Source organism: Schistocerca gregaria, chromosome 1 (genome assembly GCF_023897955.1).
Source record: "Schistocerca gregaria isolate iqSchGreg1 chromosome 1, iqSchGreg1.2, whole genome shotgun sequence".
Classification (NCBI taxonomy): Eukaryota; Metazoa; Arthropoda; class Insecta; order Orthoptera; family Acrididae; genus Schistocerca; species Schistocerca gregaria.
Genome location: NC_064920.1, coordinates 344336837 through 344355852, shown reverse-complemented (window position 1 = coordinate 344355852; position 19016 = coordinate 344336837). Strand labels below are relative to the sequence as shown.

At 48.0% G+C, this 19016-nt stretch overlaps 1 protein-coding gene across 1 annotated transcript in view; it reads left to right on the top strand.

Annotated features, from left to right (window-relative positions):
* The window catches only part of LOC126346362 (uncharacterized), a 142245-nt gene that overhangs the window by 102540 nt on the left and 20689 nt on the right, over positions 1 to 19016 (top strand). Inside the window, exon 5 of the mRNA XM_050002183.1 lies at positions 15593 to 16576. Coding sequence (XP_049858140.1) covers positions 15593 to 16576 — 984 coding nt within the window. The remainder of the gene's footprint in view (positions 1 to 15592; positions 16577 to 19016) is intronic.

Here is a 19016-nt window from a genome sequence, read left to right as displayed (position 1 = left end):
ACTTTTTGAGAATGCAGGGACGATGGGACTGCAACATGGGGCTTTTCGGTTCCCCATATGCGCCAGTTCTGTTTATTGACGAAGCCGTCCAGGTAAAAATAAGCTTCGTCAATAAACCAAATGCTGCCCACATGCATATCGCTGTCATCAGTCCTGTGCACTATATCGTTAGCGAATGTCTCTCGTGCAGCAATGGTAGCGGCGTTGAGGGGTTGCCGCGTTTGAATTTTGTATGGATAGAGGTGTAAAATCTGGCGCATGAGACGATACGTGGAAGTTGGCGTCATTTGGACCGAAGCTGCAACACGGCGAACGGAAACCCGAGGCCGCTGTTGGATCACCTGCTGCACTAGCTGCGCGTTGCCCTCTGTGGTTGCCGTACGCGGTCGCCCTACCTTTCCAGCACGTTCATCTGTCACGTTCCCAGTCCATTGAAATTTTTCAATCAGATCCTTTATTGTATCGCTTTTCGGTCCTTTGGTTACATTAAACCTCCGTTGAAAACTTCGTCTTGTTGCAACAACACTGTGTTCTAGGCGGTGGAATTCCAACACCAGAAAAATCCTCTGTTCTAAGGAATAAATCATGTTGTCCACAGCACACTTGCACGTTGTGAACAGCACACGCTTACAGCAGAAAAACGACGTACAGAATGGCGCACCCACAGACTGCGTTGTCTTCTATATCTTTCACATCACTTGCAGCGCCATCTGTTGTTGAAAATTGTAAATACTGTAATTTCGAAAGTTTGTCCGCCTGAAAATGTACTGTTGTCCCAAGCATATTGCAACAAACGGTGTATTTCTATCGCTGCTCGTTTAGTTTTTATTGTCGTTTCAAATATACCGGTCATTTCTGAAACACCCTGTACCAACATGGGATTAATCTTTCATAAACATGCAAGAGTTTATTGACCATGAAATAGGACAAACAACGCAAGTTAAGTGGCATGACAAGTAATTCATGAACTTTTGGCAACACAAATAAAAGCAACAAATAATTCGCTATCCGCTGTGTGGCATTTGGTTGGCAAAGACGAAGGTTTACCCGCTTAATCTCAATGAACATGGATAACACAATCTGAAATTATCTAACGCTGACACCACTTTGATGGATTTATTCTACACTGAAGTTACACTGCATTGGTGTTGCTGAGAACAAGTAGCGAGGTTGAGAGTCTGTTTGTCCTAACAAGTCAGAGCAGCAATACTATCCACCTTTCTCGATGCACAGCGCTCTCTCATGTGACGTTCGTTGTGCTAGCGTCTGGAGAGTAGCGACACGCGGGTCTGTAATTCGTTATCGTGGGCGCGGAATCGCTGGCAGGCGATCTGTCAGATGGATCGCAATTATTCCCTAATAGAGCCCTTAGATCTCTGCAGATTCCACTGTGTGACACTGCTTTTCGCTGGTCATACTGGGGGCCAGTTTGAATCTTTTACACGGCAGTCCCCACAAGGAAATTAAACGTCAAGGTGGCGGATCAGATACGAATAAGATTATACTTGAAACAACGAGATGTCTGAGATGATTCAAATCCAACCTATTGGTACAGTCTAGTCTTCACCACAGGCTCTCCAGTCAAGACCAGTGCCAGAGCGAAATCATGCTCAGAACGAGTATCCTAAGTGCAACTCACTCATAATAACAAGCGTCAAGACTAGAATTTCCTCTCCAGGGCAAAGTCTGAAACAGAAGCCGAATTTTTCCACTCCCTTTCTATGAAAAGTACGTAAACTAGTAAACTGCATCAACAGAACTGCCCCCGCAAGGGTGTTGTGCCAGTTCAAATGGCTCTGAGCACTGTGCGACTTAACTTCTGAGGTCATCAGTCGCCTAGAACTTAGAACTAATTAAAGCTAACTAACCTAAGGACATCACACACATCCATGCCCGAGGAGGATTCGAACCTGCGACCGCAGCGGTCGTTCGGCTCCAGACTGTAGCGTATAGAACCGCACGGCCACTCAGGCCGACTTCTGTGCCAGTCACAGGACTATATGACTGCCCCATCACCGCTCCAGCTCATGCCTGTCAATCCTAACCGAAGTTAAGAATAATCATCTTGGGGTTGAAGCTCTTTTTTCCGTGTTTGTTTTAACAATACATATGCTTTTGGATAATGTCTGCCTTTAGCAAAACAAAATTTTGGTATTTAACTCAAACATGTTTCACTGCAGTTGCAGCATCTTCAGTGGGCTTTTATTTTATGGCTGTTAAAGATAAAGAATGATCTTTACTGTTTGTATACATGTAACTATTAGGTTTTAAATCGTAATTACAAATATTTGAAAAAACACATAAAACTATGAATTCGTACATTTTTACCGCATGGCGCGGTTTTTCTGATGTATTGTGTTTCTACAGTGACTGTTTTGTTCCACAGTTTGTCATCTTCAACCACTTACACCTTAAAGTAGATGAGTTGTTTAAGCCAAAATTACGATTTGAAAATTGTTATTTCTATGCCTGAAATTAAATAATACAGTTGAAGGTGTAAAAAAAGGATGGCTGACAGTGGAACAATTGAGGGTGTTCCTGGCGGTTGTTCTCAATCTTTCAGAGGTGTCTGTGCACCTTTTGTGTGTGTGTGCGTGTGTGTGTGTGTGTGTGTGTGTGTGTGTGTGTGTGTGTGTGTGTGTGAAAGAGAGAGAGAGAGAGAGAGAGAGAGAGAGAGAGAGGGGGGGGGGGGGTGAGTGTGACAGTAGGCTGGAGAAGCAACCAATCCCTGACTTGTAGATTTCCACTCAGGAAGGAGTTTCCCACAGCTACTATTGTAAGCATATTTTGAGAGTTTTCGTTTAGACCAAAAGTGAAAAACACTTTTATCACAGAGATAATTGATAATTACCTTGATGGGCCATACGTTACCGCATGTCTGACCACGGGCCCCAGCTAAAGAAGTTCTTTTCTGACAAAACATAGATCATTTCAGAGCCGCCATAAATGTTGCATTCCATCATAGAATTCTTCCAAACGCTTCCCAAGAAATTAGGCAGGTAGAGGGATGATACTATGTGATGGATCCATCTACAATGTCCGGTCCAAGGCGAACATGGACACACCAGCTCTTTACATAATGGGAATTTACAACGCTATCAAAAGGCCTTGACTATGTGACCTTCTTCCTGTACTGCGTCCCTGTCCCTGCACACTGGCACGAGAAACTCTTGGGACTAACATTCTGTCTCCCCTGTGAGATTCGATATGTTCCTGCACGTGGCTTCCAAGCCCCAAATGTCCATTGCAAGATTTGCCTTTAAATAACCTAACCGCCTACTTGTTCCCCACCCTAGAAAATGCTATTAGAGCTATCATAAGGATCCCACATGCATTAACAATCAACATGCGCCCAGCAACGCCTGCCTATGTTAGTAACTTCCTGTAGTCTCACAGAAAATACCGAAGTATAGCACTGAATATGAAAATAAGTGTGAGTGTGACTTGTCTTCTCTGAATCTACTGCAATTTTCATACGAACCCAATGCTATTTTTTTTATCGTTTACATTGGAATAAAGTTACAAAATCAGTATAGCCACAATTATTTTGACATTATATCGATGCCATTGTGATTGTTATATACATTCTCTGACGTAAATTTGGTAAGAATTTTAGAACATGGCTCCATTAATTACAGCCCTCATTTTTCCAACAGTACCACACTTTAACTGTGTGACCTGCTGTTCTTGTGTGGTGTGCCTTGTACTTCTCAGCATGGTATTACACATCGATACCACCCACTGGCAATCTACAGTTGGCACTGGAATAGCAAGTTTCTGTCTAATGCAAACAGCAGTCGTGCATGGTCTGGTGGACCTAGTTGCGCATGCCCGCTGGCCACGCCTCCAGTGACTCTAGGCCTCTGCCGCTGTCATACAGGAATGTCAGCGGCAACGAGGCAGCCCACATGCACTTGGCCTCTCAGAGCTACAACACCACGTTAATGCCTAGTACAGTGAACCTCCTACTTGTCGACTTTGTAATAGCTGGACTCCGTTTCTTACTGTATTACTTGTAATGGGTCTTCATACACTTAGAGGAAGCAAGTTAAATAAGTCTTCTGTTTGTTGTGTTAACTTATTCGCTAATCATTTCTGCTCTTGTCCAGCTTTCCTATGACCACAGTTGCTGCACCACTTTCCTTCCCGTTGTCTGCGAAGTCGTACACAACTATTTATTTTTTTCCACATACATTATGCAGAATACTCTCTGCACACTGGAATTCTAAAATGGCAGACTCTAAAGTCCTGTCATCACCCTGCTGAGAGTCGACAAATTCCGCTCACTAACAGGTCCTTCAAAAGCTGCCGATTCTCCCAAAATGCCTCTACTGATGAATTTTGTTCCATTGTGACAAAGTCAGAACTTGCCGGTCCTCCAGAGCACTGGCAACACAGTCGGCTACAAGCAATTCTTTAAACTGACCATTATATCCCCCACATCAAGGGAGAAGCAGGGAAATGAAACTTCTTGCCAGATTAAAACTGTGTGCCGGACCGAGACTCGAACTCTACTCGAGTTCGAGTCTCGGTCCGGCACACAGTTTTAATCTGCCAGGAAGTTTCATATCAACGCACACTCCGCTGCAGAGTGAAAATCTCATTCTGGAAACATCCCCCAGGCTGTGGCTATGCCATGTCTCCGCAATATCCTTTCTTTCAGGAGTGCTAGTTCTGCAAGGTTGGCAAGAGAGCTTCTGTAAGGTTTGGAAGGTATGAGACGAGGTACTGGCAGAAGTAAGGCTGTGAGGACGTAGCGTAGGTCGTGCTTGGGTAGCTCAGTTCGTAGAGCACTTGCCCGCGAAAGGCAAAGGTCCCGAGTTCGAGTCTCGGTCCGCCAAACAGTTTTAATCAGCCAGAACGTTTCATATCAGCGCACACTCCGCTGCAGAGTGAAAATCTCATTCTGGAAGCAGGAAAATGTTTCCAGAGGCTTTAGATTTCTTCTAAAATTTCTCTTCAGAATCGGGCAACTACCTTGCAATGACTGTAAAATTGGTTCCCGTCAGATCACCGAAATCAAGGACTATTAGACTTGGCTAGCTCTTGCATGGGTCAACGTCCAGGTCTGCCGAGCACTGTAGGCCAGCGATTTGTAGTCAGTCCACGTGAGGCGAAATGAGGAGCTGCCTGAGTGACAAGTGGCAGCTCTGCCCTCGGAAACTGGCAACAGCTGGGGAAGCGGCGTACTGACCACACGGCCCTCCATATCCGCGCCCAGTGATGTCTATTGGCAGAAGATGGCACAACGGCCGGTCTGTACTGTTCGGCATTGCAAGGGCAGGTCGGACGGAATAAGTAAGTCTCTCGTGAATTTCTTGGCATAACTGACAAAAACTTTGAGGTTCGCCGATGACATTGTAATTCTGTCAGAGACAGCAAACGACGTGGAAGAGCAGTTGAACGGAATGGACAGTGTCTTGAAAGGAGAAAGCAAAACGAGGATAATGGAATGTGGTCAAATTAAGTTGGGTGATGCTGAGGGAATTAGATTAGGAAATGAGACACTTAAAGTAGTAAAGGAGTTTTGCTATTTGGGGAGCAAAATAACTGATGATGGTCGAAGTAGAGAGGATATAAAATGTAGACTGGCAATGGCAAGGAAGGCGTTTCTGAAGAAGAGAAATTTGTTAACATCGAGTATAGATTTAAGTGTCAGGAAGTCATTTCTGAAAGTATTTGTATGGAGTGTAGCCATGTATGGAAGTGAAATATGGACAGTAAATAGTTTGGACAAGAAGAGAATAGAAGCTTTCGGAATGTGGTGCTACAGAAGAATGCTGAAGATAAGGTGGGTAGATCACGTAACTAATGAGCAGGTATTGAATAGAATTGGGGAGAAGAGAAGTTTGTGGCACAACTTGACTAAAAGAAGGGATCGGTTGGCAGGACATGTTTTGAGGCATCAAGGGATCACAAATGTAGCATTGGAGGGCAGCGCGGAGGGTAAAAACTGTAGAGGGAAACCAAGAGATGAATACACTAAGCAGATTCAGAAGGATGTAGGTTGCAGTAGATACTGGAAGATGAAAAAGCTTGCACAGGACAGAACAGCATGGAGAACTGACAAAGAAATGACACATATCGTTCTATTATGATCTTTCAATCGTTTTGGCCAATACCACGCGTCGCTTCATTGAAAATAAATCCTAATTCAATTCATTCAGTATCCATCACATAACTTCTGACTCTCACATAACTTCTGAACTCTGCCAAATCTTATCTCTTGAGATTATTTACACGCTCAGAGGGACTAAAACTGACATACAGTTCAGCAGCAGTAGTTTTCATAGCAGCTGGAGAGGTTCAACATACACACATAAAAAAAAAGTTTTGCATCACTTCGGTTCCGCGAATTCCAGAACCTTACAGAAAATTGGAATAGAGATCAACGTAAACATCATTTCAGCTCGTTTTATTGCTCATGAAAACCACACATTCTATGTTGTACCACCATACAGCGGGACCTTCAGAGGTGATGGTCCAGATAGCTGTAGACACCGGTATCCCTACCCAGTAGCACGTCCTCTTGCATCGATGCATGCCTGTATTCGTCGCGGCATTCTATCCACTAGTTCATCAAGGCACTGTTGGTCCAGATTGCCCTCAATGGCGATTCGGAGTAGATCCACCAGGGTGGTTGGTGGGTCGCGTCGTCCATAAACAGCCCTTTTCAATCTATGCCAGGCATGTTCGATAGGGCTCATGTCTGGAGTACAATCTGGCTACTCGAGTCGAGTGATGTCGTTATTCTCAAGGAAGTCATTCACAGGATGTGCACGATGGGGGCGCGAATTTTTGTCCATGAAGACGAATGCCTCGCTTAGATATGGTTGCACTATCGGTCGGAGGATGGCATTCACGTATCTTACAGCCGTTACGGCGCCTTCCACGACCACCAGCGGCGTACGTCAGCTCCACATAATGCCACCCCAAAACAGCAGGGAACCTCCACCTTGCTGCACCAGCTGGACAGTGTGTCTAAGGCGTTTAGACTGACCGGGTGCCTCCAAAAACGTCTCCGACGATTGTCTGGGTGAAGGGATATGCGACACTCATCTGTGAAGAGATTCTGAGTGGTTCATTCCGTATGTTGTTGGGCCCATCTGTGCCACGCTGCATGGCGTCGTGGTTGCAAAGATGGACCTCGCCATGGACGTCGGGAGTGAAGTTGCGCATCATGCAGCCTATTGCGCACAGTTTGAGTCGTAACACGACGTCCTGTGGCTGCACGAAAAGCACCATTCAACATAGTGGCGTTGCTGTCAGGGTTCCTCCGAGCCATAATCCGTAGGTAGCGGTCATCCACTGCAGTATCAGCCCTTGGGCGGCTGGAGCGAGGCATATCATCAACAATTCCTGTCTCTCTGTGTCTCCTCCATGTCCGAACAACATCGCTTTGGTTTACTCCGAGTCGCCTGGACATTTCCCTTGTTGAGAGCTCTTTCTGACACAAAGTCATCGCTCTTCAGGAGTTTTGAGAACTGGGGTGATGCAAAACCTTTTTTGATTTGTGTCTTAGCTTGAAATATGCGATTACAATCAATGATTGTTTTAATGACTATTTCAAACATAGACTAGATGAGATTAACAGAATACGTAGATAAAATTCAAAGGAAGGCTGTACGTTTTGTAGAAATATGGGAGAGAGTGCCATGGATGTGATACAGGATTTGGTGTGGACATCATTAAATCAAAGGCGTTTCTTTCTTCTGCAAATGCAAAAATATTATATTGAGCCGACCCACAAAGCGAGAAAGTATCATCGTAATAAAATCTGGGCTCGGAAGGATAGATGTAAATGTTCGTTTTTTGTACACGCTGTTCGAGAATGGAATAATAGAGAATTATTGCGAAGTTGGTTCGACTGTTCGTCTGTCACTCACTTAAGTTTGATTTGCAGAGTAGCCATGTAGCTGTAGCTGTAGATGAATTGCATGGGTCATGATAAAAGCACAAGATCCAATTGTCCACCATTCTAGCAGCATCTTTCTTTATCCTTAGCTAATTTCAAGTTCAGTTTTGAAGCATTCCATTTGTCTAACCAACATTTTGGTAATGGATCTTATGCGAGACAACTATCGCATACTTTACAACGTGTCTATTTCGATCGCTTTCTTTCAGGTCAGTGTTTCATCCGGCAGAGAATATTGTCGCTTGGTACTGCACTAAAACCAGGTAAGATCTTCTCTGTCCATGTATTCAGAAGGCGAAGGTACTGCTCTGCAAGACTTTTCTCTTAGCTAGGTGCAATAACTGTGACACACGTGTGACACTAGTAAGGTGAAGTAGAGATTGTTTCCGAACAGAAGGTAATGAATGATGTTATCATAACATTAGCACCTATACCTATCGACTTATTTAAATCCAGGCCATCTTTAGCTAGCTAATTTTTTAAACGGGTTACTTAAAGAGTCCTACTGGCCGCCATGTAGGAAGTACGATGATGTCAACGTGTACTTAAACAGTCCCACAATTGTGCTATCAAATAACTGGGAGAGATCTATACAGTCTTTGACCGGAACACGTATAAACAGGTAGACCACATCAAAACTAACGATGTCAACGTGTACTTAAACGCAGTTGTTTAATTCTGTTGATAAAGTCGTCGGCGTTCTTGAAGTGAAGCACGCAACGACCCACATGCAGTGCAAGGAGGTTGACCAGTTGCCAATCTATAAGTGGGTGACCCAATGGTGTTCACAATGGGACGAAGAGAAGAATCCAGTTCGTATATTTTTGGTAGTCCATAAAGCGTAGGTGGTCTCGGCGCCTGAGGGAGGAGATTCTTAATAACACGCTCTTCCATTGTTGACTCTTTTAGAAGCTCTGATGTCTTCCTCATTACTCTTGAAATCGGATCCCGTGGTAGTTTCCGGTATGTATACTCTTCAAGAATCAACTGAATGTTGGCGTCTTAGTCAGCTTTATTCAGAATGACGGATGCATTGCTTTTGACAGCTGGCAAAAGCACGATGAGAGGCTCGTTGCGGAGTGCGTGAAGACCATTGTGTTCAGCCCTACCCAAGTTATACCTCGGTGGTTTAGATTTTGAAATGATGCGACACGTTTCGCGACGAATTTAGTTAGCACTCTCACTAGGCATCTCACAAATTGCTTGTTCAACCACACTTATAATGTCACAGACAGGGATGCTCCGAGGTGCTGGTACCAAGTTAAGACCTTTCTTCTGCGCCAAAATGGCACCCGCGTCGGTCTCTTTCTCCGTCATGTTGGTGACAGTTCGTTCTGTTGATTTCCGTTCTGCACCGTGTTGTTGTTGAGATAGCCGCGTGAACTCCCCTTTCTGTTTCTGTGTGGTCTTATTTTGCGATGACGCCTGTTGTGCCGTGGTGGCCGCGTCGACCCACTCCTAATCTACTCCCGAGAGTACATCTGTCAATTGGAGATGGATAGCCAGCAGCTCGCGACCATTTAAATCCAGCTGCCTCCTAGTGAAGTGTAACCTTTCCCGAAACAGAGTAGAGCTGGCACGACGGTAGATTCTTCTGGCTGCCGAGGTGCTGATGTGATGACTCACCGTGGCATATCGTGGAATCGTTTTCTCATCTCGACTGCGTAGCGGGAAGGCTAAAGAGCTTAACAGATTAGCCTTCTTAACTTGCAGGTTCCCTAGGCGATTAATGCTGCGCCACGTTTCCTCCCTGTAGAGGTACGTCGTGTATGAAAGCATGGTATCGCAGCAATATGAATTAATAAAATTTTCTCGGGCTTCTAGCAGCGTCAGGTGATTAAAATCCCACGAGCTTTCGGCCGAGCTCTCCCCGGTCATGGTCGAGTGGTACGACTGACTGCTTTGTCGGTGGGTCACCCACTTATAGATTGGCAAAACACCTGGCCAGCCTCCTTACACCGTATGTGCGTCGTTGTGTGCATGACACCACGTTCACCGACGACTTTATCGACACTATTAAACAACTGCGTCTTAGTCAAGGAGATGTAATGGTTAGTTTTGATGTGGTCTCCCTGTTTACAAGTGTTCCGGTCAAAGACTGCATAGATCTCCTCTCCCAGTTACACTCCTGGAAATTGAAATAAGAACACCGTGAATTCATTGTCCCAGGAAGGGGAAACTTTATTGACACATTCCTGGGGTCAGATACATCACATGATCACACTGACAGAACCACAGGCACATAGAAACAGGCAACAGAGCATGCACAATGTCGGTACTAGTACAGTGTATATCCACCTTTCGCAGCAATGCACGCTGCTATTCTCCCATGGAGACGATCGTAGAGAAGTTGGATGTAGTCCTGTGGAACGGATTACCATGCCATTTCCACCTGGCGCCTCAGTTGGACCAGCGTTCGTGCTGGACGTACAGACCGCGTGAGACGACGCTTCATCCAGTCCCAAACATGCTCAATGGGGGACAGATCCGGAGATCTTGCTGGCCAGGGTAGTTGACTTACACCTTCTAGAGCACGTTGGGTGCCACGGGATACATGCGGACGTGCATTGTCCTGTTGGAACAGCAAGTTCCCTTGCCGGTCTAGGAATGGTAGAACGATGGGTTCGATGACGGTTTGGATGTACCGTGCACTATTCAGTGTCCCCTCGACGATCACCAGAGGTGTACAGCCAGTGTAGGAGATCGCTTCCCACACCATGATGCCGGGTGTTGGCCCTGTGTGCCTCGGTCGTATGCAGTCCTGATTGTGGCGCTCACCTGCACGGCGCCAAACACGCATACGACCATCATTGGCACCAAGGCAGAAGCGACTCTCATCGCTGAAGACGACACGTCTCCATTCGTCCCTCCATTCACGCCTGTCGTGACACCACTGGAGGCGGGCTGCACGATGTTGGGGCGTGAGCGGAAGACGGCCTAACGGTGTGCGGGACCGTAGCGCAGTTTCATGGAGACGGTTGCGAATGGTCCTCGCCGATACCCCAGGAGCAACAGTGTCCCTAATTTGCTGGGAAGTGGCGGTGCGGTCCCCTAAGGCACTGCGTAGGATCCTATGGTCTTGGCGTGCATCCGTGCGTCGCTGCGGTCCGGTCCCAGGTCGACGGGCACGTGCACCTTCCGCCGACTACTGGCGACAACAGCGATGTACTGTGGAGACCTCACGCCCCACGTGTTGAGCAATTCGGCGGTACGTCCACCCGGCCTCCCGCCTGCCCACTATACGCCCTCGCTCAAAGTCCGTCAACTGCACATACGGTTCACGTCCACGCTGTCGCGGCATGCTACCAGTGTTAAAGACTGCGATGGAGCTCCGTATGCCACGGCAAACTGGCTGACACTGACGGCGGCGGTGCACAAATGCTGCAGAGCTAGCGCCATTCGACGGCCAACACCGCGGTTCCTGGTGTGTTCGCCGTGCCGTGCGTGTGATCATTGATTGTACAGCCCTCTCGCAGTGTCCGGAGCAAGTATGGTGGGTCAGACACACCGGTGTCAATGTGTTCTTTTTTCCATTTCCAGGAGTGTATTTGATAGCACAATTGTGGGACTGTTTAAGCACACGTTGACAGCGTCGTATTTCCTACATGGCGGCCAGTATTTCGACCAGTTGGACGGCGTGGCTATGGGAAGCCCATTAGCTCCATCCTTAGCCAACCATTTTGTGGAAAAATTTGAAGACAGCGTCTTGGACAAGGCTCCATCTAAGCCAAGTTGCTTTTATCGTTACATCGATGATACTTTTATCAACTGACCCCATGGTCGTGAAAAACTGGGAGAATTTTTTACAACACCTGAACAGCATTCACGGCCACATTAAGTTTACGATGGAAGCTGAGACAGACGGTGCATTGCCCTTCCTTGACGTCCTCGTTCGACGAAAAACCAATGGGCACCTCAACCATAGTGTCTACAGGTAACTGACACACACAGATCGTTATATGCACGCCCTCAGCCACCACCATCCGGCACAAAAACGTGGCGTTCCATCGTGATAAAGTCGTTTCAGACGCAGAAAGTCTGCCACTAGAACTGAGCCACCTCATGGAAGTTTTCCGGGAAAACGGGTACAGCGACGGACAAGTATCACAGGCTATATCTGGTGTGACACGCAAGAGACACTCCCACATAGAAAGAACGCCACCGAGGAAGAAAGCAAGGAACTTGTGTTTTTGCCTTTGAGTGGTACCGTGTCGGGAAAGATTAGCCGGCTTCTGAAGAGATATAACATTTCATGGGTGTTCATCCCCCCAGCAAAAATTCGGCAGCCCATGAGACCTGTGAAGGACGATCTAGGGCTTAGAACGCCTGGAGTGTGCAAGCTACCATGTCGGTGTGGGTGTTACTACGTCGGCCAAACAGTACGCTCTGTGGAGCTACGCCGGACGGAACACGAGAGGTGCTTACGTCTACGTTATCGAGAAAAATCATCCGTGGCAGAATACGCTTTAAAAAATGGACACCGAATTCCATTCGACGAAACATCTGTCATTATGTGGAAGAATGGATTTTGGTATAGCGTCATAAAAGAAGCTATTGAAATAAAAACCTGTTAAAACAATACCAACAAGGATGGCGGTTTAGAGTTCAGCACAGCCTGGGACTCGGCTATTGCGATGTTAAAACGGGCGAGACGGACGCCGGATGAAAACATTACCATACCATATACGGCGAGGAAGAGAGCTCTAGTGACATCACAGCCAGCAGTGCGTCTGTATAACGACGCGTCCACGGCGACACAGCAGTCAGTCTTACCACTTCACAGTGACCGGGGAGAGCACGATCGAAAGCTCGTGGGATTTTAACCACCTGACGCGGCTGGAAGCGCGAGAAATTTTTTTTGAAATATTTCAAATGTTTTGTTGGTAGTATTCTTGGAAGACTCTGATGTTTCATCCGTTCTTCAAAACATGTAATGGGTAATTTACTATTCCATCTTTGCCATCATAGAAAGATACTACAAATGGGAAATATTTTCTGTTCCGCTTATTGGAACCATCAGTATGGGCCGGAAATGAACTGTTCTGATCTTTTATTTTTTACTACTGTTTCAATAAAATATGTCACCAAAACATTACTTGTGAGACTCTCCGGCATTGCTCCAAGTCACTGTTCGTTTGAAGAGAAATGTCATTATAGATTACGGAATCCAATTTATTGCCACAGTCAGAGGAATTGCAATTGTGTCCGTGTTGTACCGTGTGAAAGGTCTTAGTGAGTTCAAGTGCAGCTAGTTTCTCTTTTAAATCTCCAGAAGGTGAAACAAAAAAATGAATAAATTAATAGGCTGAGCTACTTTTTATTTTAATGGCAGACAAACGACCCAGAAAATACACAAAGCCAACTCAAGATTAGTAAAACATAATCTGTCAACCAAACTCACACATATTTCGTTACTCTACTAAATACCCATTAATCTCACTCAATCAGAACATATCCAAATGGCATGATTTCATATGGCGGGATTACGCTATAATTGTATTTCTTCTAAAAATAAAAATAAAATCGTTTATTTGCACCTTTTTAGCATTCCTTTAAAAAAAGGTTGAAGCTCTAGTTCATATCAGATAAAGCATGTAGAAACTACAGTAATCTTGTGACTTGGCGTCCTAAGCATGCCTGATATCTTCACATAATTATCAGAGTAGGTAATAGATACCTATTTCCTCACAAAAGTAGAAGTGACAAAAAAAGCAAACACAACAATAAACAAAAGACCCACAAAACGTACATGCAGACCCGTAACTTTCAGTAGCTGTCTTCAGAATAAATTACTTCTTTCCTGCAGCAAGAGATGAGCCATAAATGGACGCTATGTACAACAATGAAGCTTCAACTTTGTTGTACCATAATTTGCAGAAATGACAACCACTTGTCAATTGTGGGCAGAAATCATTGTTTACCATCTTCCAAGCACACAAAGCAATAAATCACATAAACACACATCTCTCTTTGACTCCGTAAGGAGCAGTAAAACTGTGTACCAGGCATTCCATGGACTGTCAGTTTTTAATATCTACTGAGAACAATGTGACTGTCGACTACTTTTCAGTTTCTCTCTCTTCGCTTAAATTAAACAGCACTGGTGTCTGTCCGTTTTTCAGTAGTTTTTTGCAGTACTGCCCTTTCCATTATCTGCACAATATAGTCTGCTGCAACCTTCTAGTTACGATTACTATGAAAGTAACAGCAATTAGTGTCAATTACGATACAATGCTAATTCCATAGGCGAAAAAAAGGAAAGGCGTATCCACTAATTTGGAGAGAGAGAGAGAGAGAGAGAGAGAGAGAGAGAGAGAGAGAGAGAGAGAGAGAGAGAGAGAGAGAGAGAGAGAGAGACATCTAGTGAATATCGAGATAACTAAGTAAGTGTTCTTTGAAGTAAAATATCAAAGATGATATTAGTAGTAAGGTTAGGCAGATAAAATAGTCCCCAATTTCCCCTGTAACAAAATTGTGATCCCAAACAGTTGCCCACCAAAATTGCCCCCCGAAATTGCGAGAAAAAGCCAATCTGGAGTCACTGAGCCAGTTGTAGGTTACAAAAACGAGAGCAGCCGCTACCGTTGTTGCATTGTTATTGCTAAAGAAAAAGCGCTTCGAAAAACAGTAACTTAAGTATAGAAGAAGTATTGGTTGAATAAATGGATATTGAAGGCTTATGTATTTAAGTCTACAAGGAACTGTGTTGATTAAAAGACAAGCAAAATGCTAGTCAGTTTAAAAACTTTCTGAGAATGTCATATACAAGGCTGTCAATTCTAGAATCAAGTATTCGTACTATAGAACTCGAAAATGCGACAAGCTATGCCATCGTGTTTCAATTATTCTTCGGTTTTCGGACACAGATAACAGAATAAAACACTTAAATATGAACTAAAAAAATATTTATTGTCCATGACAATACACTCGAGCATATTTAACTAATTTATTTTTTACTTTACTCGCTTCTGTCTATTTTACGAGCCCAGGCGTTCGCAATCTGTTGAACTCCTGTGAACTGCTGTGTGGTTCTACAGGTATTTGAATGTTTGAAAAGAGAGTATTTGAAGGTTTGTATTCTGATATTTCATAACTCACTCGCATAATTAGCTTAATCAGAGAAATTACAAAACAGTTGCCTTCTGAATCATGCACTTCGTCGGTATCAGAAAAAATAATAACTTCTTTGAAAGGCATGCACATCAAATTTGCTACACCTCACGTCCACTAAGCAATTATTTAGCCATATTCTGCAGAAACGTACGGTACCACACATTGTATCAACCGTTTTAATTTGGGTTTGACTTTATGGTCGCGATGATCAATACAGTTCAGATGCCACGTAATACCTGTCGTAGCGGCCCCTCTTTGTTAGAGGGCCTGCAGAACCGATACGTAAGATGGGTTGCTAAATCCAGTAGCGTGGAGAGAAACATCGCCAGCGGACAGAAACAGTAACAGACTTTACAAATAAACATGGAACTACTTGGTCAGTCAACATGTGACAGTGTTCCACCGATCAGAACTCATATTACTGCTGCAGCAGTCCGCCGTCCTGGCTTTATAAGCACTCCTAGACAGTCAGACCAGCAGTTCACGCCGGGTGCCGACCTCTTGTACTGCGAGCGTTGAAGATTACGTCTTCGTCTCTGTATTGGACTGTTACAAGTGAGCCAGCCAGCCAGCCAGCGGAGCATCCGAGCAGCAGCGGCAGGAGCGGTCCCTACCAGCATCAGCGGTCCAGCCTGTAGCAGCCAGCCACCCCTCCTGCAGCAGCGGTCCAGCCAGCCAGCCCGCCCTCCAGCAGCGGCAGCAGCAGCAGCAGCGGTCCCGACCAGCATCAGCGGTCCAGCCTGTAGCAGCCAGCCACCCCTCCTGCAGCAGCGGTCCAGCCAGCCAGCCCGCCCTCCAGCAGCGGCAGCAGCAGCAGCAGCGGTCCCGACCAGCATCAGCGGTCCAGCCTGTAGCAGCCAGCCACCCCTCCTGCAGCAGCGGTCCAGCCAGCCAGCCCGCCCTCCAGCAGCGGCAGCAGCAGCAGCAGCGGTCCCGACCAGCATCAGCGGTCCAGCCTGTAGCAGCCAGCCACCCCTCCTGCAGCAGCGGTCCAGCCAGCCAGCCCGCCCTCCAGCAGCGGCAGCAGCAGCAGCAGCGGTCCCGACCAGCATCAGCGGTCCAGCCTGTAGCAGCCAGCCACCCCTCCTGCAGCAGCGGTCCAGCCAGCCAGCCCGCCCTCCAGCAGCGGCAGCAGCAGCAGCAGCGGTCCCGACCAGCATCAGCGGTCCAGCCTGTAGCAGCCAGCCACCCCTCCTGCAGCAGCGGTCCAGCCAGCCCGCCCGCCCTCCAGCAGCGGCAGCAGCAGCAGCAGCAGCGGTCCCGACCAGCATCAGCGGTCCAGCCTGTAGCAGCCAGCCACCCCTCCTGCAGCAGCGGTCCAGCCAGCCCGCCCGCCCTCCAGCAGCGGCAGCAGCAGCAGCAGCTCCAGCGGCAGCCCCGTCCGCGGCCGCGGCACCAGCTGCGTCATTCCTGCCAGTCGGCGTCAGCTTCTGCTTCCGCGCCAGCAGCGTGGGACTCTGGTCGTCGTCCGTCTTCTTCCGTCTTCGTCGTCGTCCGTCTCCGTCTGTCCCCAGTTTTCTTCTTCTTCCCCTTTCCTTTTTGTCCTGTGTACGTTTCTATATCCTTGTCATCATGTCAGCCCTCACCACCACTACGACCACTACTACCACAGCCATAGTCTACACGTCCCGCCACCTCCCTGTAGCTCCCATCCCTCATGTCACCACCCACCCTTCTGCCGCCGTTAAACGCCCTAGTGGCACCGCCACCTCCTCTGCTCCCAAAAAGGCCCCGCCCAGTCCTCCTTCCCCCTCCCAAGATGCCATGGATGTCGCCCCACCTGCCCCTGCTCCCTCCGCATCCTCCTGCTCCTCCCCCCCTTCTTTATACAAATACTTCCTCTCCTGTCTGGATCCTTCCCTTCTCGAGGCCCGGAATCTCTCCCTCCTCCTCCGTCAACACGTCCCTGGTGCCCCCGTCTCTCTCCTCACTCCCAGATGGGATTCCGTTCTCATCTCCTCCCCCAGCCCTACCCTCCATACTGACATACTCTCCCGCCTCCCCATCACCCGTTTTGGCCCCAATGCTTCCCTCAGCCCTGCTCCTTCTCCATCTCCCACCCACCAACCCCAACCCCCGTGTCGCCCGCCGACCCTCACCGCTGTGATCACTCGGCTCAGTCTGACGATCACGGAGGAGGAGGTGTTAGGGGAGCTCAAGGTGCATCCCACACTGGAGGTGCGGGTGGTCCGCCGCATTTTCAACTCGTCTGGCCCCACCCGCCTTATGCGGGTTTTCTCCGAGGATGCCCCCTCCATTGACCGTCTATTGAAGGAGGGTGCCCTCCTCTTCCACCAGCGCTATAAGGTCGACCCCTCAATCCCTGCGCTGCCAGAGGTGTCTGCGCTATAACACACACCCAACAGCTGAGTGCCGCGAGGCCCCCACATGCCCGCATTGTAAACAAACGCACTTCCTCTGGCAGTGCCCTAACCTACACTCCCCTCCCTCCTGCAATATCTGCAATCTCCCCCATCCCACCTACTCCCAAAAGTGTAAAGCCCGACCCCCTCTGACCACTCCTGAACTCACTGTACCTGTCCGTCCTCTGGACGCTCCCACCCCTCCTTGCAATTCCCTTCGTCCCCCCCCCCCCCACCGCTGACGACATCATCAGGTTCCTCACCATTGTCTTACAAAACTTCCACCCTTTTCAGCGCCATCACACCCTTCAACAGGTCTCCCTCGCTGCCCGATCCATTTTCCACTTGAAAATGTATGCCACCTACTCCAACAACCAGGCCCATTTCACCTTCTCCCATCTTGACACCCTTGTCTAAATCCCTGTCATGGCGCGAGAGCACCGTATCCTTTTCAACAACATCCGCTCCCTTCCCACCAACAAGAACCTCTTCCTGCACACCCTTGCCACCCACCGTGTGGATGCCTTCCTCCTCAATGAAACTTTCCTCCAACCCCACCACACCGTCCACACGTCGCCCTACCTCCTTCACCGCTCCGATAATCCCCTCCCGATTGCGCGTGGCTGAGTTGCCATTGGTCACCACCGCCAGATCCCAGTGCCGCTCCAACCTCTCATTCCCGACCCCACCGAACACCTGATCCTTAGCCTCTTCTTCCCTGGCCTTACCGTCACCTGTGCCACCATCTAGGTCCGCCCTAACGTCCCTGTTCCCTTCGACTTCCTCTCCCACATTGACTGTACCTTCTCCTCCTACGTGATCGCGCCGACCTCAACATCCATAGTCGTTCCGCCGCCCAGTTACGGCGGTGGCATCGATTTCTCTCCTACCTTCAAGGGGACCTCATCCCCATCCCCCAGCACACCCGTCCCGAATCCAACTCCACTCCCGATGTTATCCTTTCCTCCCCTAACCTCCTTGGCCGCATAACGGTGGATGTCCTGGGGCCTATTGGTAGCGACCATCTCCCTGTCCTCCTCACCATTTCCGACGGTCGTCGCCCCCTCCCCGACCCTCGTAATGACCCTCCCCCAAAGTATATCCATGACTATTCCCGTGCCAACTGGAATGCCTACCGGGATACCCTCTCCACCCAGGTCGATAGCCACCCCTTCACCTACCGCCACCCTGACGATGTAACCCATGCCGCCTCCTTTCTCCAGCAGACCTTGTCTGAGGCCGTGGAGGCCCACGTCCCTACTGTCGCCATCCACCCCCACCGTCCTACCTTACCCCCACAGGCCGTCCTCCTCCTTCGTGAATCCCGTCGTCTCTACCATGCCTTCCTCCACACGCGTGACCCGGGCACACTACTATGCCACCGGCAACTCCAGCGATACATTCGTAATTTGCTCGGGCCAAGAAACGCCGGGACTGGCGACAGACATGCACCCGTTTGAATGCTAACCTACCTATCAACTGGTCCAACTTCTGGTCTGCCTTCCGTCGCCTTACTGGAACTAAACCGTCCCCCCACTATCCTCTCCTCCATAATGATCACACATTCCCTGACACCCTTAGTAAGGCCAATCACTTTGCCTCCTACCTCTCCACTGTATTTTCCA